General features: G+C 43.6%; 1 protein-coding gene across 1 annotated transcript in view; it reads right to left on the bottom strand.

The window, feature by feature from the left end:
- CACNA1D (calcium voltage-gated channel subunit alpha1 D) overlaps positions 1-21,969 on the bottom strand; it is a 324,288-nt gene that overhangs the window by 79,823 nt on the left and 222,496 nt on the right. The window contains exons 10-15 of the mRNA XM_081284245.1: positions 9,450-9,537; positions 9,117-9,176; positions 8,084-8,110; positions 3,873-4,033; positions 2,674-2,899; positions 2,335-2,542 (exon numbers count right to left, since the gene is read on the bottom strand). Coding sequence (XP_081140371.1) covers positions 2,335-2,542; positions 2,674-2,899; positions 3,873-4,033; positions 8,084-8,110; positions 9,117-9,176; positions 9,450-9,537 — 770 coding nt within the window. The remainder of the gene's footprint in view (positions 1-2,334; positions 2,543-2,673; positions 2,900-3,872; positions 4,034-8,083; positions 8,111-9,116; positions 9,177-9,449; positions 9,538-21,969) is intronic.

Here is a 21,969-nt window from a genome sequence, read left to right on the forward strand (position 1 = left end):
TCATCTGCAAGTGACTGTCTTCATAATGTATGGCAATCCACACCACAGAATTATGCTGAATTTAAAAAGAGGAGGTGACCTTTTATACACCAAGCAGGAAGGCTCTTGAGGACACTGTGATTTTAAAAATGTCAGTCTGTAGAGTGAGTAACCATCTGTGTAGATTCACCCCTAGGTAGGCAGGTAGTTTGATTTGTGTCTTTGAGCAAATACATGTCTAAGAATTACAAGAAGCTATTTAATGGTAGTTGCCTCCTAGAATAAGAAATTAGTGACCAGTGGGAGAACTGTCATGCTATTTTGGTTTATAACACTTGAATTTTGTGCCATATGCATGCTTTAAAAAAAGGGGGGCGGGGGAAGACACGGGTTCCTCTGAAAGAAAGTAGAGAAAAGAATGATTGACCAGTAGTCATTCTGACCAGCAAAATTTAAGAATATTTTTTTTTTAAAAAAAAACAGGGTCCATATGATAATTCCATACATTTTTTGTCTTTATTTAATTTTTTTATTTGTTTTAAGCACAAGAAGTAAAATCAAGAATAAATTGGATGGATTCAAATTAAAAACCTTTTTCGCAGCAAAAGAAATAATAAAGTGAGGAGAGAGCCTATAGATTGGTAGAAAATCTTTAGCACATGCACCTCCAATAAATAACCCAATCAATAAGTGGGCCAAGGAACTGAATAGGCACTTCACAGAAGAAATACAATTGATCAACAAATATATGAAAAAGTGTTCAACATCTTTAGCAATTAGAGAAATGCAAATCAAAACTACTCTAAGATTTCATCTCACTCCTATCAGAATGGCAATCATCAAGAATACAAGCAACAATAAATGTTGGTGAGGATGTGGGGAAAAGGTACACCCATACATTGCTGGTTGGACTTCAAATTGATGCAACCCCTATGGAAAGCAGTATGGAGATTACTCAGAAAACTGGGAATGGAACCATCATTTGACCCAGCTATCCCACTCCTTGGTTTATACCCAAAGGACTTAAAATCGGCATGCTACAGTGATGCAGCCACATCAGTGTTTACAGAAGCTCAATTCACAAGAACTAGAATACGGAACTAACCCAGATGTCCCTCAATAGATGGATGTATAAAGAAAATGTGGTGTATATACTCAATGGAATATTACTCAGCTTTAAAGAAGAATGAAATTATGGCATTTGCCAGTAAGTGGTTGGAGCTGGAGAATATCATGCTAAGTGAAATAAGCCAATCCCACAAAAACCAAAGGCCAAATGATTTCTCCGATATGCAGATGCTAATTCACAATAAGGCGGGGAGCACTAGGAAAGAATAGCATTACCTTAGATTATGTAGAGGAATGTGTTGGGAGGGAAGAGGAGGGGATGTGTGGTAGGAAAGATAGTAGAATGAAACAGACATTATTACTGTATGTGTATATGTGACTACATGACCAATATGATTCTGCAACATGTACGCTCAGAAAAATGAGTAATTATATCCCATCTATGGGTGATATATCAAAGTGCATACATCTTAAATAACTGTGTGAGAAAGAATCTTACAGATCATTCCTTCTAGTCTCTGTGTTTCTTCAGAAAAGAGTAAGTGACTCATCCAAGGTCATCAAGCTAGGCACAGAAAGAGCCACCCTGGGACCTATCTGTTTCGTGTCCTTCCCCCAAACACCCGTGTATCTAGCAGGGCTTGGATGAAAAGCAAAGAGGGTGCATGGGAGTTCTAAACACATCTGTCAGGCTCTGTCCAAGGAAGGGGTTCAGCTCTGGAGAGGGCTCAGACCCCACAGCTCGCAGTCAGGAATGGGGAGGGCATGCTGCTCCTTAAGAGGCAGAGCCATCTGTGCCCCTCTGAGATGATCACTGCCATCCAGCCCAGTGCCCATAGAAGCCCTGACAGGACAGCCATCCTCAGAGCCTGTGTCCTCACATCACAGTGGCAGGACAGAAGAGGGCAGAAGGCCACCACTACACTCAACTCTACACCAAAATATCCAGGCTTCCAAATTTATTTCTTCACATCAATCTATTATAACTAGAGTTTTAAACTTGGAAGTGATCAGCACAAGAGGATTTGGGGTTTATTGTTTTGAAACATAGCTAGAGGTCTTAAAAAACAAGATTCGATAAGTCCCCTCAATCAACATCTGGAGGATGATGCAAACAAACAACTCGTAGGGCATAAAATTTACCAGGTATCATGAGGTCCAAGATTACTAATAAAAAATGGAATATTTTTATCTTCCTGAGCTGTAAGCCAACAAGAAGGCTGGGGTTTAGCTGTTGCTTACAGTGTGTTTTTCTGGGACAGGAGGAGGGCAAAAGGAAGGACTCACCTGAAATACTGTCAGAAGGGCTTGGGGAAAGTTGTCGAAGGTGCTTCGCTTGGTTTGCGTTTCATCGAAATTAAACTTGCCTCCAAACAGCTGCATCCCAAGCAAGGAAAAGATGATAATGAAGAGAAAGAGCAGAAGCAACAATGAAGCAATAGACTTCATGGAGTTTAACAAGGACGCCACCAAGTTGCTCAGAGAGGTCCAATGCCTACAAGTCAAGATGAGGGTGTGAGCCCAGAGCTCTGTAGGACAGAGCAGAACATCCTCTGACCAGAGACTGGACTGATGGCCACCTCTTACTGAGAAAACACCTGTGGCAATACACACACACTTCCTTACCTGGTCACTTTGAAGATTCTCAAGAGGCGCACACACCGGAACACAGAGATCCCCAGAGGGGACATGATTTCCAGTTCCACTAAGATGGTCTCAGTAATTCCGCCACACACCACAAAGCAATCAAACCGGTTGAAGAGAGAGACAAAATATGCCTGGAGACCCAAGCTGTACATTTTTACCAACATCTCACAGGTGAACAGAGCCAGGAGGACTTTGTTAGCTATATCTGGAAAGACAGAAGGCACGCATCCTCAAGACCTCGTGTGAGAGAGGCTCCATCCAGCTCCTCTTCTCCTGGTACCTCCTTCCCATCAGTCCCCATAGGAAACACACCAATGCTTTCTCTTTTATTATACACGACAAAAATATGGCATTAATGATAGTCTGTTCTCTGCTGAGTTCTGGTAGTGGTACTGCTACTAACTAGATGTGCAAATATGGAATGGTTATTTGATTCTCTGGGCCTCAGTTTCACCGATTATAAAACGGGTAGAGGCAGCTTATCACACAATCTCTAGAGCTCTCTTGCACTAAAAATTCATGATTCTGCATGTATTTTAAAAATGTGGGTCTCAATAATGGAAGTTTTTTCCCTTTCCATGGCACCCAAACATGAAACCTGTCTAGTCTGGTTTATGTCACTGATATCAGAAGTGGTCGCCTATCAATGTCATTTTTAACAGCAGGAAATACTGCTAAACAGGCTTAAAAGGTAGAGGAAACAGATGTAAGGGAGGATTTCTTAAGATCTCAAAACTGTCAAGCTCAGACTGGGCTGGCTTTGGGGATGACCTTCAACTCCCCAACCCCCATTTCTGGACATTTGAAGGAGGAAAACCAAAAGCATCTGCCAAAAATAAAGCTTTCAATAGATAAAATTAAGCTTTCAATAAAATAAATGAAATTAAATTAAAATAAAGCTTCCAAAAGGGGCAGGGAGAAGGTCCTTCCAACTCCAAGATTCCTGGATCCTAGGTTGTCTCAGTGCTAGGACAAGGAGATGCTCAGCATGAATCAGCTCCAAGGTACTATGGGATTGCCTGCGTTTGGACTGTTTTCCCAAAATAGCCCTCAGTAGATACAATACTTCATTACTAATACTAAACTGTTTAGTATTATTATTGATCAGATAATATTAATAGCCGTTAGCCACAAGAATCTCTAACTTGGAACAAAAAGAGCACAGCTTCCACTCATACCTTGAATCTGCGTCAACCAGTCTGGCTGATTGTAGTGCTCAGAGGAAATGGTTAATGTGTTGAGAAACACCAGGACAATAACCAGCCAATAAAACGTGACAGACTTCACGGCAGCTCTACATCTTCTGCGATTGAATCGGTTCCAGCGACGCCAGCGTCGGCTGAAAGATAAGCAAACATTACTCCTGAGATGACAGATATGGCATCTGCAAGTCCAATAAACCTCGTGGAGAAAGAATCTGGCTTTCGCTCTAGAGGCTCAGATTGGGTTGGGGGTTCAGGAAGGAAAAAAAAAAAGTGAAAAAAATGGCATAAAAATGAGCAGACCTCATAATATAAATATTGGTCTTAACATACAACTTTTAAAAGTATAATCTTGACTTGATTATGCTTGGTTTCCCTTTTGTGGTTATAAATAACTTCAGGATCTGTCATATGTAGTCATCAAATGAGTAAAAAAATCTAGGTATTCATAGATCCACATGTAGACGCATCACCGCACCTGAACACATAAGCAGTTCATAAACCCAGATGGTGTGTGGATCTATTGGTATGGGTGCAGACAGCCACTTACTACATACACTGCTCACAGCCTCTCAATCATCATACAGAATTTATCAAGCAACCAAGTTCTCCAAAATCATAGTTTACTTTTTAGGGAAGCTTTAAATTCTTTCATAAATCTTTGGGGTTCCTCTGGAACCTGGTGGTTGTCAAAGCCAAGGAGGACATGAGTCTTAATACTGAGTCATCAGGTGCCCTTTCTAACTAGTGATGCTCAAAATAAATCTTTAGAAGAAGAGCCAATATTGAGTTGTGTTTTCATAAAAATAAAATGAGCTGAGCCAAACAGACAAAGTAGCATGCCCTCCACCCACCTTCAGTTCCCTGTTTGTAATTAGGGAAAATATTCTCTCCCTTAACCTGTCTCTTTCCAGAAAATATTATCTGCCACAAGGGGGTAGTTGGTGAAGTGTACCGTGGATACTGCTCAGTGACCTGGATTCCAGGAAAGAATCAGCTCAGTGACAAAGTCCCTGCTCTGTGGGCCAAGTTGCCTCCCTGACAGGGATGGGGACACTTCCTCTAGGGTCCTGACTAAAGAGGAATATTCACCTTCAAGAGGCAGCACTGGCTGACTCAGCTGGATTACAACATTTAAAAAACGTGACCCAGAAAGTGAGCAAAGGAGGAATTGTGCTACCTCCTTACCAAGACCTGGGTCAAGCAAGGTGTTTTTGTTATTGCTCTCAATGTGCAGTTTCTAGTTAAAGAAATACAACAGCCCTCACAGAAAAAGTTCCAAGGACACGACTCTACCCACGCACAGCTGGATTCTCCTGAGATATGTAATTCAGCACACGTAAGCAAGGTAGCCTGAAAAGACTCAGCCTTGATGGGTCCATGCTGTGCTAGGGTGACAGGGCACAAGGATGTCCCACATCTAGGAGACCTGGAAACCTGTAACATCTACATCTTGCCCCTCACTGGGCTCTGAACACCTTGGTGGCCTTGTATGTCCTCTCAGACCAGAGTTCCTGAGCACTATGTGCCCGGTGCTGGGCAGATGAAAATGAAGAAGGCATTGTCCCTGGAAAGCACTCAGGGTTGAAGTAAATGACAATTACAAATCCATGCCAAGTGCTAGTCTCAGACAGAATACTGGTCAGGAGAAGGGAGATACAATTGTCTGTTGGAGAAGTCAGGAAAGAATCTTCTGAAAAGCAGAGATTTAGGCTGGATCTTTGGATGAATGAGAATAATGCCGAAAGCAGGTAGAAGGGCAATTCACCCAGAGGAGACTGCATTTAAGGGGTAGAAACAGTGGCACCTTTAAAAACTGAGAACAGGGGCTGGGGTTGTGTGAGGCTCATACGTGAGAGGCACTGGGTTCGATCCTTAGCACCACATAAAAATAAACAAACAAAATAAAGGTATTGTGTCCACTACAACTAAAAAATATGTATATTAAAAAAAAACCCTGAGAATATTCCAGCGTTCTACAAATGGGGAATATGGGAGGTTTGTCACAAATTGAGGCAGAAGGTGAGCCAGGAGCCAAATGATGAAGGCCTTTCCATGCCCTGTAATAACAGAGAACCATGAAAGAGCTTTTTCTTTTTTTCCCTTAAAGTCAGGTTTGAGATGTAATCTCCATATAGTAAGGCTTACTCTTTTTAGGTACACAGAGTAAAGAAGCGACAATCTTCATCCCCAAAAAAGTTCCTTCACAGCTTTGAGCAGTCAATTCCACCAACCTTACTCCTTGCCTGATGACTATGCTCTGGTTTCTGTCACCAGAATTTTGTTTCATCCATAATGTCATATAAAGAGTCAGTTTTTGTGTAGCCTTTTGAGACCAGCTTCTCTCACACAGGGAAAGAAAAATTCTTTAGAGATTCATCCACATTGTTGCGTGTATCATTTTTTTTCTTCTTGTTGCTAAGCAGTATTACAACATATGGACACACCTCCATTTGTCTACCCACTCACCATTTGATGGACATTTGGGTTACTTCCAGTTTAGAGTAATTATGAATAATGCGGCTATACATATTTATGTAAACTCTTTTGAGTAGGCATATATCATCATTTCTCTTATACAAATACCTTATAAGTAGAATTGTTAGGTCAGCAAAAAGAGAAACTACTAAATCACTAAATTTGGGGGGTGGGGTGGGCATAATGGTAATTGAAACCAGGGCTTTGCACATGTTAGACAGCACTCTACCACTGAACTGCAATCCTAGGCTGTCATTAAAAAGAGAGAGAGAAAGAGCTGTCATTCAACATGACCACGAATATTATACAGAAATGCCCATTAATCAGCATCCTTGGCAGAATGTGGTATTGTCAGACGTTTAAATCTGACCCACCCTTACATACATGTAGTGGTCTCTAATTGTGATTTTAATATTCCTTTTTTCCAATGATTGATGGACATTCCATCCGCATCTCTTTTTGGTGACATGCCTATAAAACTTTCTGCCGTTTTTTTATTGAGTTGTTTTCTTATTATGGACACTATTGCTTATTATCTTTACATTAATCATTTATGTACAGATTTATCATATATGATTTGCATATGTTTTGCAAACATTTTTATCCAAGTTTTCAGTTTGTCTTTATTTATTAAGAAAACAATAAAGGTAGAAGTTTTGGGCCAGGCACAGTGGCATATGCCCGTAATCCAGCAACTCAGGAAGATCACAAGTTTGGGCCAGCCTCAGTAACTTAGCTACACCCTGTCTCAAAAATGTTTTTATTTTATTTATTTATTTTTTTTAAAGAGAGAGTGAGGAGAGAAGAGAGAGAGAGAGAGAATTTTTAATATTTATTTTTAGTTCTCGGCGGACACAACATCTTTGTTGGTATGTGGTGCTGAGGATCGAACCCGGGCCGCACGCATGCGAGGCAAGCGCACTATCGCTTGAGCCACATCCCCAGCCCTCAAAAATGTTTTTAAAAGGCCTTGGAATGTACCTCAGTGGAAGAGTGCCTCTAAGTTCAATCCCCAGCTCCACATACACGCTCACAGAAGCAGAAGTTTTAATGTTTATGAGGACCAATTTATCAAATTTTCCTGTTATAGATCCTACATTATTACATCTTAAGAAATCTTTGCCTAACCCAAAGTCATAAAGAATTTTCTTCTGCTTTCTTCTAGAATTTTTAGTTTCAGGTTTGTATCTAGTTCTATGTATACTGCACACAGCAGAAAGATGTTTTTAATTGAAAAATAACACTTATATCAAAAAGTACACAAATATCAGGCATATAATTCAATGATCACTATCAACTGAACACGTATCCTGCATCCAGATCAAGAAACTGAATATCACTAGTATCTTACAAGACTTCTTGAATGCTCTTCTGTGGAAAGCTTGTGTGTATTGGGGGGGGGGGTCTAGTTGAAAAGTAATAAGAAACATCTCTTAGAGACATGACTGAAGAATTGATTGGGAGGCAAAAATCTGTCCATTATTGTGTCCCATTGGTTTGTAGCAGTTGTTCCTGCTATACCGCTCCCCAAGACAGGTCTGTGATGTGTAATGGACTGACTGAAATTCAGTATCAATGTCAACACCCATGGAGTAAAATTCAAGTGTAGAGCAATTCCACATAAAAGTCAGAATTTAAAACATAATAGTATAACATCAAAACCAATGCACAGGCCAATGGGGTGGGGGAAGCAGAATGAAGATACTGACCTGAGTTTGGATTTTGAGATGGCTTGGCTGAAAGAAAAGACAAAAGTGTTAAGATTCCCACTTGAAAGACGTGAACACATGCTCCCTTATTGCTTCAGCAGTGATATGGTAAAAAGCCATGCATGTGAGCCTGGATTTAGCACCCCCGGTAGCCACAGCAGGTCAGCTGGGTTAAGAGTAGAGCAGAAATCGAGGTGCTACCAGTGCCAGGCAGGCAGGTTGAGCACCCTCAAAGACCCCAGGCAAGAGAAGACTCTTAGCTGAATTCCCTGAGAAGACATGGCAACAGGCATTGACTCCAGGTGTCCTTCTCTTGCCACTCCAAGCTGAGGCTAGCAAGGCCTCTAAGGCCTGTAGCCCAGCCCCTCATCTCAACAACAGAATTCGTGGGAAAAGGAGCAACAGACAAGGGGTCGTAGCTCTGTTATTCACAACTGGGTGAACACCAGAGCAGCATGCCTTTTTGAGCCTCACTGTTCTCTTCTGTAAAATGGAAACCCATTCCCTGCCTACTTCACAATGTCATAGGGAGGGCAGAGCAGAACAGAGGCAAAAAAAAAAAAAAATCACTTCATGAACCGTTGCATACACTGCCATAACATCATTTTCATGAAACTCTGCCAAGAACAAGACTAAGTTCTCTTATAGACAAGACCTAAAGGACACTAACAGGAAGCAAACAAGACAAAACAGCACAGGATTCCCCAAAGCAGGTAGTTCTTGGCCCATTCCGCAATGCCAGACCCCACGCTTCCCACTGCTGCAGCCCAAATCATCTAGAAGGAAGCCAGTGGGTGTTATGGGATGGCTTCCTCCGTGGTTAGGAGAGGGTGGTGCAGGCTTCTCAAAACAGGTGCCACCAGCAGAGGAGAGCAGGGTTTCCTCATCTGGTCACTAGGCATGAGGTTGGGAAGGCCCCATGCATGAAGAAAAATTTTTAAAAGGTGGCACTTTCTAGTCAGCAACTGCCATTCAAGCTCTTCCTCCAAAGCACAGATGCCAAACCCAATGGGAAGGAGAATTCAGCCTTTACCCCCACCGCCGGCACCCAGAGGGCCCCGTCTTGGCCGTGCCTCTTCTTTTCCACCAGCACCTAATGAACACAGCAGGTGGCCGGGTTAACTGGCACAGTCCCCAGCTCCACCTCAGCAGGAACTGCTTCTTACTTAGGAAGAGGACTGTGGACTGCTGGGCACCCCAGGGGACCTGGCACAAGAGGAAGTGCGCTAAGGGGCCAGAGGGAGCCCACCGCCCTCCTGTACCTAAGGCCACATCCCTGGGACTCCACTGCAATCTGGGGTGCTCCTCAACATTAGCTTCTTTAAGATCCATGAGGGCTAGGAGGGAAAGCAGCCTCCACACTCACCAGAGACTTCCACAGCAGCCCTGGGTCTCGCCTTCGCCACTTACGTTCTCGGTGTTCACGGATTCGGTCTCACTGGTGGGCATGCTGGCTGTGGGGAGAAGAAGAGGCTTAGATAGTGCACTGGGGGTGCTGTGCTGCAGGGAGCAGGCCAAAGGCAAACCCTCAGGAACTGGAGAGGAGAGCAAGAAGGGCCCTTCTAGGCTTGGCCAGCAAAGGCAGTGCTGAAGGCTGGGCCTGTCCACTGCACAGAGCCTGTGCTTTCAAGAGTCTAAGAGGTCACTCTGTCAACCCACAGTCTTGCCAAGAAAGGAAACAGAGGCCAAAATGAGTTCTTCCCAGGCTGGGAGGGGCCTGACACCAGCTTACTCTCCTGATCCCCAGATCACATTGCAAAGCCATCCCGACATCTCGGTTATTGATACATCTCTCCTGGCCCAACAGGAGTACCACAGAACATTTGTGATTAAACCTAATACTTCATAAATAAATTATTCTCAACATGCTGAAGGCGAAGAGCTATTAAGGATGGAAAAGGCGTGAAGGAACCACACACAAAATCTTCTTTAAAAGTTGAGAGCTCAGCTGGGTGCAATGGTGCATGCCTGTAATTTCATCTATTCGGGAGGCTGAGGCAAGTTCAACCTGGGCAACTTAAGAAGAGTCTGTCTCAAATAACGAAGGGCTGGGGATGTAGCTCGGTAGTAAAGCATAGCTGTGTTCAACGGCAAATATTAAAAAAAAAAAGAGCTCTACTTCTTAATTGATCTGCTATCGAAGTTCTGCTAAATTTGTGAAGTCAGTATGCAGAAGGTTCTCTCCAAATAAGTTGGCACTAGAATACCAAGGAGAACCTGGAGCTAGATGAAGGGGAAGGAGAGGTGTTTTGCCAAACAGTGAGCAGAGAAGACTTTGATTTCAGTGTCACTGAGGTCTCTAAGGCCCATAAGCCTATCTTTTCCTTGGCAGGCTTCTAAAAAGTGGCAGAAATGTGGAAATGCACCCACTATTGTCCGGAGGTTCAGGGATTCCCCTCCCCACCTCAGCCACCAGCTGGCACATGGGCATCTTTTCTCATCCACTTGATTCAACTCTACAGACATCACAAGCACATGCTGGAGCCAAGGCAGTAAAGGAAGTGTGGGGACACAGAGAACTATACCCAGCTGGAGGAGAGGTAGGGAGGGGTAGCCTCCCAACAGATTTCCATTAACTGTGAAAAGAGCTCCCTCGGGGGTCTCTCCACAACAAGTTCTGGAGTAAAGAATGACTAACACGGCATATGAAAGGAATTGCCAAAGATCAAAACATAGGAGAATTTCCCAAACACGTGTACTTTTTTTCCCCCTAATGCAGAGTTCTGCATTGAAGTGACAGGGTTTTTTTGTAGTTATTTTTAGTTATACATGACAGTAGAATGTATTTTGACATGTTATACATACATGGAGTATAATTTCCCATTCTTGTGGTTGTACATGGTGTGGAGTTACACTGGTCGTGTATTCATTTATAAACATAGGAAAGCTATGTCCTATTTATTCTACTATTTTTCCTATTCCCATTACCCTCCATTCCCTTTTGTCTAATCCAGTGATTCCTCTCTCTCACAACATTCTGCCATTATGAGTTAGCATCCACATAGTACAGAGAACATATGGCCTTCAGTTTTTTGGAATTGACTTATTTCACTAAGCATCATAGTCTCCAATTACATCCATTTACTGGCAAATGCCATAATTTCATTCTTCTTTATGGCTGAGTAACATTCCATTGTGTATAAATACCACATTTTCTTTATCCATTCATCTGTTGAAGAGCACCTAGGTTGGTTCCATAGCTTGACTGTTGTGAATTGAGCTGCTGTAAACATTGATGTGGCCCTTTCACTACAGTATGCTGATTTTAAGTCCTTTGAGTATATGCTGAAGAGTAGGATAACTGGGTCAAATGGTGATTCTATTCTAAGTTTTCTGAGGTATCTCCTTAGAAAACTGCTTTTTTCTAAGTGTGGTTGCACCAATTTGCAGTCCTGCCAGCAATGCATGAGTGTACCCTTTCTCCCACATCCTCACCAATAGAAAAATCAGAGATAGTAGGAACATACCTCAACATTGTAAAATCTATCTATGCTAAACCCACAGACAACATCATTCTAAATGGAGAAAAATTGAAAGCATTCCCTCAAAAAACTGGAACTAGACAGGGATGCCCTCTTTCACCACTTCTTTCCAACATAGTTCTTGAAACTCTAGCCAGAGCAATTAGACAGAAGAAAGAAATTAAATGGATATAAATAGGAAAAGTTTTTTTTTTTAATAGACCTTACAATGTCAATAGGAAAGCCTTCCCCCTTTGGGCAGGTGACTTAATAAGGATGCCTGAAACTTCATCCGCAAAAACTGGGAGTGAGAGGAAGAAACAGGGTCAACTACTCTGCCCACGAGGCTGCATAGTGCCGACTCGGTTCTGGCAAGAAATGTTAAAAAGTGAAGTACAAGGATGAAGTGGGATCTGATTCAAAGACCCAGAGGTCTGAGCAGCAGTCTTCTGAGGGTCCCAAAGGAGATCCCTGGTCTCTTTCATTTTGTGAGCACCCAAGATACTGAACTTGCCTCTGTGGAAACCTTAATGGCCCTGTCCAGGCACTTTTAGGCACAGGATTCAGAAGCGAAAGCCAAATGAACAGAATTATAGACTCGTATTATACTGCTGGTACTCTCCTTCCTTAAGTTGAAAGAAACTAACTACAAACCTTTGATTCACTCTTTCACTACTCCATGGGGAGGAGGAGGAAAAAAAAGAAACAGAAAGGAGAAAATCGAAGAATCTCACCATCCAATCATAGAAAGCTCTTCAACAAAACTTCATTACTACAAACACCACACACACAGCTCCCAGACTTCCCTCCCCAGGACTGTTTCATGCTCTGACTTCTACAGAGGATCAGAGGACAGTAAAGTACGTGAAGCTGGCTGGCAGTTGTCCTTTTCTCTGACAATGTTGCTCTGTCTCTGAAGAAAATCCCAGCAGGATATCCTTTTCATATCCAACCAGGAGTCGGCTCTTTGTGAAAAGTGGTATTTCAATGACTAAGGGGACCCGGAGGTTGAGGGCAGCACAATACACTGGCAGGCAATAACAGGCTCTGGGTCTGTCTGCCTGCCTCCCTGGTGGCATCCTGCCTCTCTCTCTTCAGGCTTCAGTTTTCAGGCTTTCAGTCTATCAAGTATGATGCTATCTCCATACTCTTAAGGATTATTTCCATCTCTGTTCGGTATCTCCTGGTTCTGAGATCAAACACACTGGAACATGACTCGTTATTTCCCAGAGGGTAAATATCTAAGCAGACTAAATCCTCGGGCGTTTTTCACCCTCTGGGGCTGTGGCTCACATTGATATGGCCATCATCATTGTGTTTGATCCCTAAGCTTCATTTTTCCAATGATCTAATTGAAACAGATAAATTTTTTACCGCCTTTGGGACGCGGGATGGAGGTTCATTTTGCATTTCTGGCTGTATGCCAATTACTAGCCTATGAAATTTTCTATCTGGTCTCCAGACTGAGTGAAGAGAATAAGTAACCCCTGACTCCCCAAACACAACACAGTGAGGCTGTGAGTTGTCCAGGCTGCACTCAGGGTGAGGAGAGTCCTCCCACTCTCCAAGCAGATTCTGTCCTCGGGTAGAGAGAGAAAGGGGCCTGACAGCAGGCGCACAAATTGGCCATATCTAAGTTTAACCCCACGTTTGTGGCTTGATTTCTGAGCCTCCATTTCCTCATTTATAAATCAGAGAGCACCTATCTCATGGACTGTAGGCATAACTGAATGGGGGGAGGCATGAAGAGAACCAGGCCCCCAGCTCTGAGTAATCACAAGTGTTCACTCAGATGATCATCTCAGAAAAGCTCTCCTGGAGCTCCCTGCAAGCAAAGTGACCACTCTGACCACGGCCATCACTGCACAGAAGCATCTAATACAAACATTTTTCCATTTGAATCAGCTTTGGCCACCACTCTTGGTTTACATATTTTGTCTTAAAATGAGTCATTGTCTAACTCAGCCTGTTGTAGGAACAGCAACTTCTCCTGTTATAATTTTTTCACACCTACAGAGCCAGGGGCATGTAATAAATAAATCTATTCCAGAATGTTGTTGTCAGAGTTAGAGGAGGAGTGGAAGAGGAAAGAGGAGCCCATGGGTAGTGCTACCTCATTTGGTTCTGGAACCAGAGCTTTGATCTGGTGCCTCAATTTGGACGGAGGAACCAAGCTTGGACTGGGGCCCTGGCAGTCTTATGATTGGCTCCAGCCTCTGGATTCCTAACACAGGACAGACAGGGAAGTTCCATTTGTGAAGTATTGAATAAATCAGTCCCAGTGGTAAACCAAAGACCTTGTTTGTACATTAAAACACTTTACCCTTCACTTGTACTGGGCATTTGTTTTTTAACATTAATAAACTAACATGAGTTTTGCTTCATTTCACCCCAACAGGATTTCATTTACATATTTAAAAATAGGGAGGAAAGAATCACAGACTGTTCATGCTGCAAGGGGCTTCTGAGAGCACAGGAGATGAGCTCTGTGGTTTCACAGACTACGGAATTGACCAAATTGCCTCAGGACACATAGCTAGCTTAATTCTGAGAGAGACTTCCTGATTTCTATCCAAGAGAACATCCCAGAGACTAGGGACAGTACAAATAGCAAGCTATACTGGTGATTATTAGGAGTTTATGCAAATCAAAACATAGAATTATAAAAATACATATAAATAAACCCACAGGCAAATTCCTGAAACAGATGCTCTTGTACTAGTTGCAAAAGCATTATGACTGTCCCATGGAGATGATTATTATGCCCTCTCCAGCAGAGATTCTGTGTTCATTTCTGGTGAGTAGCTAGGCCTCATTAGGGTATAGAAAGCCCTCCTCCTATTCCCAGTCACCAACAAGGGTCAGGCTCTCCAAGAGAAGTACACCATATGAGTTGGGGGGAAGCTGCAAGTCCTCCAGGGAACTTGAGTGCAGTGTTGGGGAAGTTTCTTTCTTTCTATAAACTAAAAAACTCTTTTCAGTGACTCTGGGTGAACCAAGCATTAGGACAAGCCTGACATCTGTAACGGGTTTCTGGCTTGCACTGCTATTTGCTTGCTGAAAGTCTGGGGAAGACTGTGCTCTGTAATCTGTTCTAAGCCTTGGGATCCTGGACACAGTTCCAGAGTACACCCTGAGGCTTAGAGTGTGGGCATCCTGAGGAGGATCCTAGGGGCTGCTGTGGGTGAGGAGCTGCTGCCAGACAGCAGCCAGCACATCCTGGACTGTAGGCATGTTCTCAAGGTCTATGTGGCATGAGCAGCCAGGGCCAGGTTCCTCTTGAAGCACTCTGTAGCTGTGGGTTACATGTATCTCTAAGATCATATGCTGGGCCTGGATGTCATTGTGTGCACTGTCATAGGGAAATACATTCTCAGGCTAGCATAACAACATTTTCACCAGTGTACAGAGATTTCTCCACCTCTCAACCAAATCTTCCTGGCTTGTGAATTCAGAAAGCAAATCATCGTGCGCGCGCGCGCACACACACACACACACACACACACAGAGAGAGAGAGAGAGAGAGAGAGAGAGAGAGAGAGAGAGAGAGACTGACTGAGACTCTGAGACTGTTTGGATCCAAGCAGGCAGCCTCAAAACTATGTTCACCATTAACAGGAATATCAAATTTTCAGACCAACTTCCTTCTATGATGCTGGCTAATGAGGTCAAAGACTCTAGAAGAGATATCAAGAAAGCTTGGAGTGTGTTGTCAGGTGACAGAGGGAAAGTGCCTTTTCACCTGTGCTTAGTTACCTATCTGTAGAATGAGCTGCAAGACAATATCAGCTCTAAGATCTGTCTACCTCTGTAGTTCCCTGGAGTGTGTTAGAGAAAAGGACTTGCAGCTTCCCCCCACTCATATAGCCCTGGTGTACTTCTCTTGGAGGGTCTGACCCTTGCTGGTGACTGGGAATAGGAGGGGGGCTTGAGGAGGTCTTTCTATACCCTAATGAGGCCTAATCACTCACCAGAAATTAATACAGAATCTCTGCTATAAAATTACTTGAAAGCAGAAGTACCCATGAGTTGTCTGGTGTTGCTACCAGCAACTGGGGGTTTCTCTTGTCTTCCCTCAGCTCTGCAAAACAACAAGGCACAAAGAGACAAGAAGTACTGTGAAGCCACTGCCCACTACCTTCAGGAGGGGAGCAGGAGTCCTGCAACCTTCCCAGGAAAACCTGACTCCAAGTCCCCTACAGCCAAATGCCCCAGGGAATGGAGCACAGCACAAAAAGGAGCAGCTCCCAGAGTACTCCGCCCTGCCCATGAGGCCCTGGAGCCTTTAGTCGTGGCAGCCCGGTGGGAAGGCTTGTCACTTGACAAACTGAACTCAGGGCTTCCTAGCCTCCTTTTGGAACCTGCCACAGCAGAAGCCTCAGTCACCATGTCCTGAGCTTCTGAGCCCCACTCATCTGTTCTCCCCCCGCCCAGACAGGCTGTCTTGCACACTAAGGGATTTCTTTTAGCATTTCCTCCTAAAGCCTAACTTTCCCTTCAGAGAAAGGGTGAGGCTGGATAACTGAGTGGTGGCAAGTTTGGGTTGTCTACTCAGGAGGCAGAATTTGAGGCCAAGATCTTACGTTTTCATCTTATTTTCATGACAAGCATGAATGGTACCATAATGTAACATGCCTGACAAACCCCACAGGACTCAGATATCCCCTGAAGGCATTTTCAGAGGCTGGTGGTGACACACAGCTGACATAGAGTAACAGACTCTCATTGCTAAAAGGCAGTCAGACTCTTGGAGAAAGTGGGTCAAGGCCAGACCAAGGTTTCCATGTCTAAATCAAGAATTATATCTAGACAAAAACTCTTTTTGCATGACAGTGACCAGGGCAGCACAACAGCCATTTGAGGGTCCCTGCTCCACTGTTACCAGCAGGATCAGGGTCCAATCAGTAGAAGTCTGTCCCCACCCAAAATACAATTAGTTTCCTGAAAATATTAGTCTGCTTCCTCTCCCTGAAGATCTCAGGAAACTAATAGAGATGCTACTAATTTAAGCCTTCCCTCGGGAGGGTGAGCCCAAGGTCTCTTCTCTTCTGGGAACAGGAACCACTCATCTCATTTTTTTGGTAACCAACCCAGGGCTATATTCTAAGTTAGTCTTAGACATTTTCCTTAAGTCCAACACAGTATCTCCTGCTTAGTTAAAGCCAATCTTCCTTACAGAGCCCCTCAGGAACTACAGCAAGCCTGCCTCCTGTACAGATGCCCCATGAAAACACTACAGCAGAGATAGCCAGTCCCATGGCCACCCTTAACTCTGCCTCAATCGAAGTTCTTCCTCCTCCTCCTCCTCCTCCTCCTCCTCCTCCTCTCAGGGCCAAAATGCCTTGAATGCCTTCTGACAATTCCTTCATCCCCTTCCTCTTTCAGGCCTTCTGAAGAGACTAGGACACTAACATAGCCCTTATGACACAATCCATGGGTTATTCCAGTCCACTTCCCTTAATCTCTGAGCTCAGCAGTTCCACAGGTGGCAGAGACTAATACACACACACAAACACACACACACACACACACACAAAAAAAAACCACCAGTGTAATGTGTCCTTCTGTTCCCCAAGCAGCTGGCTTTGTGCCCCTGCAGTCTGAATCTTCTCAAGCATTCTTCTTTCCAACCAGGGTCCCAGGTGGAAGCACTTGATTGCAATTGCCAGTTGCCCAGGTAAAGCTTTGCACTGCTGTCCAACCATAGTGGTGACCTGGGCAGAGCAGGGCAGGGGGCCAGCTGCTGGCATAAATGCCTGCATAGTGATGGTCTTGACTGTTCAGCCCAGGGTTTCTGATGAGGGGTATGGTCAACATTGTTTTAGGACATTGCCTGAAATGTAGTTGTTTTGCACACAAACCTATCCTCACTTGCAAAGGCAAGTACCCCAAAATCTTTGCATCTATTTTTAACTTCACTCTTGAAGCTGCCACCACTATTTTAGCATGGTCCTGGGTAAAACAGAGATTAGAAGACCAAGAAGCCACTTGAAATATGCAGCCTGGAAAAACAAAATCAATCAAATAATATTATTGGAATTTCTAAACAGTTTAAACTTTAAGACATTATTTGTGGAAAAGTGTTTGAAAAATCTGTCTTCCAGTCTAAGAATATTCATGAGAAATCAAATTTTCTTAGTTCATTCAGCTGCTTCTTTATAAGATATAGTTCAAATAGAAAGAAAACTTCAATGCCATCTTGGTCAGGACACACATTTTAAGGAAAGACAAGAAGAAAATGAAATGACCAAGTTTCAAAGAAATCAAGCAATTACAATATAGGCATCTGCCAAACACACCGCAAGGCACATGCAGTTCACACAATGCCTATGTGCAGGGAAAAGGTACCAGAGATGTTGGACAGCTCAATCTCAGTAATTTACCGTGATCTTTAGCCCTGCGTTGGCGAAAGCAGCAAAACTTCCTTTTCTTCTTATCCTCTTTTAGCAACTCGGCCACTGTGACCCCTTCAGGTTGAACACAGGCAATTTCATTACTATACAGCAGAGGGCAGCAAGAGCAATGCAAACAAGGGGCATGCAGCCAGTCCCACGCCAGCCCAGGGGCGGCCTCACAAGAGACACTGGCCTCTGATGCGCACCTGACACCTCCCTCCTCCTACACAGAAATCTATAGTTCAGGACCTGAAGGGACAGGGGCAGTGTACCTGCTATAGTTACTATACAAACACTTGTTTTTAAGAACCTATTCTAAATACACACACACACACACAAAAACCCACTTTAGACAAAGGCTTCTCATGTTTGGCCTCCTATCTAAAAGACCATTAGGGAAGGGGCACTTGAAGGGAAGGTCGGTAACCTGAGTACTGGGCAGCAGTAGAATTCCAACTAAGCCTTGCTATGGGGAATGGGACAGATAGAAATGAAAAAGGTGGGTGCTAGTTTCTGACAGCCTAGGTCTAATCCCAGACCTCCCACTTACTGCCTGCTAATTTTGCTAATCCTTAGTTTCCTCACCTATAAAATATTAATAGCAGTTTGACATCTTATACTTCATGAGGTTGTTTTAAAAAGCAAATGGTAGATAAAGTAACATGAGCAAAATGTTTGACTTTCGCAAGCTGTGGCCAACTGTAATTATCATTACTCCTACAACTCTCCTGTGGCCACTAGATCCCAAGAAAAATGATTCTGAGATCTCTAAACTCTTCCAATTGTTTCTTCCATGAGCACACCAAATTGTCCAATCTTTAAAGTAGAGGCCATGTGCTCCAGGGAGGGAAACTATAGAGATAATTCTGGATACCAGGAGCCAGTAACAGTGAAGGGAGCCAGGCATACACTATTGGTAGGCAGAGCACACTTCTAAAATGGGCATCCTCACTAAAAAAAACCCTTTCTCCTAAACCATATCCCACAAGAACATAGGTATGAGTGTATATGCACAGGAGCATGCGCACATGGGAGTTAACAGTAATTAGCATGTAGACTGTGCCTGAATTTGGGTTCAAACCCCAGCTCAGCCACTTGACAGCCATGTGTCCTTATAGAGCTACTTAACTTCTTGGTGCTTTAGTCTCCTCATCTGTAAAGTTCCCATCTCAGAGTTGGGTGAGAAATAAGAATCCTGTGCCCGTGACCCTTCAAACAGTATGTGACACATAGGAAGCACCTGGTAAATGATAGTTATTATTCCACGCCCTTTCCTGCAACAAATAACAGTGCTCATATGTGTGACAAATGTTATGCTTGATGCCAGCCACACAATGGAGAGCTGAGACACACCTTACACCTGCCCCCATGGAGTCCAGGGTCTTGTGACTGAGAGACATTAATCAGACCATCACACAAATAAACTCCAAATGGCAACTCTGATCACTGCAAAAAGTACAAGTCACATGCTGTCAAATACATAGTCCTTATAATGTTCAATACTTATAATGGCAATTAATTGGAAATTAGCCAAAATCTTGCTTTAAAAAACATGGAAAGATGTCTATGGAACACAATCCAGGGAAAAAGACCTGTGCTTGGCATCTTGTGGCCAAAACTGTCAGCATAGAGTCTATGCCAATTCCTACCTTCTTATGTGCAGAAAGCCATGTGTGAAAGAAGAGGCCCCCGACTGCTAAGCCTGGCTCCCTCCAAGGAGAAGGAAGAAAGAATTTTATTACTTAATATGCATTGCTATTATATGAGTTCTTTTCAGGGGGAAATATATTACTTCAGTAATTAAAACGTAAAAAATAAACAAAAGCAACCTTGACTCCACGGAGACTCCATACACCTGGCTGGAGAGCAGCTCCTCCACCTCTCCAGGTGGGACCATGAGCCCTAAGCTCACCTCCCACCAGCTCCCACAAGGCTTAAGGCAATGGAAGAAGATGAGGTGTCTTTATAAATCATTACTACTTTATACCACCTCAGTGGAGATGGTGTGCCAGGGCAGAAGGCCATGCCCAACACCAGCTAGTGGAAACAGTGTCCGGCTGCCGGGTCCTCCTCGGTCAGCCTTTCTAGTCCCACTGTTGGCTGCCTCACCAGTGAGGGCAGGTGACCAACTTGGATATATGTTTATCACATGTCTCTCTGCCACTGTTTGTGTTCAGTATTTTCAATTCTGGACTTGAGTCCTTAGATCGTTTGTGACAAAAGCAGTTTTATGAATCAAAAATTTTAAACACAATCTTTAAAAAAAGGACTAGGAAACTGCTATTCCTTGCACTTGCAAAGAGCTTGCCATCCCTAGGTCTCATACCCACAAATGAAGAACACACTGTAGGAAAAGGTATCTGGGTACCAACAGGCAAAAGGCAGGCAACTAGGGCCACTTTGTGTACCAAGTCCTGGGACTGGCAGATGCCAGTGGGCGGCAGCAGGGGACACACTCAGAGCCTCTAGGACCATAGAGAAAGCAGCAGATGAACAGGCACGCCTTGTGGGCAGTGAGAGCTTCAGGTATCCCATCCTTTCTTTGGACATCAAGTATTGTTAATGTTTTTACAATATGTTTTTGGGGGAGGTGTTGCGGGGGGGGTGTCAGAATTTTAGAATGAGCTCTTTAAAATGATTTCATTATTTTAATGCTATTTTTTAAAGACTAATCACTGACAATGAGAAGAGTTTAAAATAGAATTTGAGGCTTCCAGATTTTAATGGCCCTAGAAAAACTCCATTGTTAACTCAGAAGCAGCTGCGTACATCTAAAAAATCACTGTGCAATTTGGCAGAGTTTCTTAAGAAACTTGAAGCTCAGCAAAAAGTTAAATAAATTATCCTTGAAAATTCCCCAAATACTCAGGAACCAATTTCCAAGGGAATTTTTGTCCACTCAATTAATTGTGTAGCACTAGCTCTCTTAATAGCAAATTTACAGAATTGGCATTTTTAATAGTCCAAGAATGCATAAAATAGAGCTCCTTGTCACTAGAGTCATCAGAAAGCTCAGTTAAGGACCTAATTGCCTCTCTTTTCCTCTCAAGTAAGTCCTTGGGTCTGTGGGATAGTCAGTCACTGATACATTCATGACAGAGGAGTTCCCAGTCTAAGCTACACATGCAACCCGCCAGGGAGCTTAAAATACAGGAGCCACCCCTGACTCCTGTCCCAGAATGAAGCAGAGGCCTAGGGTGAAATGTGGCACCAGGAAGGCTCCAGCTCCCCCAGGTGATCGTAATATACGGCCAGAGATGGACACCACAGATGCAGCAAGTGACATTGAGCAGAACAGGAAGGAGATAATGCAAGCACATCTCCGAGTACTCAATTTGACTATCTGTTCCCTGATACAAAGCACTGAAAAACTGGGAATGGATTTCAAGAGCCAGAAAGCTGTGCTACCATATCTCAGAAGTGACCAAGTCAGTAGGTTTGTGATCTCTCAATACTTCAGAACCGTATAGCTTCTGAAGAAAAGTTTGGAGCAGCAGGTCCTTAAAAGGGTCCCCACCCTGAGGTTGCTTAGAGGTCTAGTAGAATCTTCAAGAATATTCAGCTAGGCCAAACTTTCCTCAAGTCTGATGACAAGAGCAGCAGCAAGTTCGGCCACAGTTATTTCAACACCTGCTTGTTACTGAACATCTAATTCTCTTAATGGTGCCTTGGGTAGATATCTTTAGCTCCTTGCAACAAAGAAAAGGGCACTCCAAGATGTTGGGTAATTTTCCTATCACTGAAGTCCAAATCCCATGTCATAAAACTCAGCCAGTTCCAGAGAAAGGGCCTTAAAATGCCTTGCAGCCCAAGTCTTTGCCTCTTATAAGTGCACAGTTATCTGTTGTGAATGACTCCTTTGCTCAGATACCAGGAAGGCTTCTTCTCACACTGTCACAGAATTCCTCAAAATATCTGGGAGGAAACTGTCATATCTAAGACCCAGCTGAAAAAGACTGTCAGCCAAAGCAACATCTTAAACCAGCAGGGAGTCAGGAAGCCCAGGCAGTGTACTGTCCCTCTTCCCAGA

This window comes from Spermophilus citellus (genome assembly GCF_964194105.1).
Source record: "Spermophilus citellus genome assembly, chromosome: 3".
NCBI classification, from domain to species: domain Eukaryota; kingdom Metazoa; phylum Chordata; class Mammalia; order Rodentia; family Sciuridae; genus Spermophilus; species Spermophilus citellus.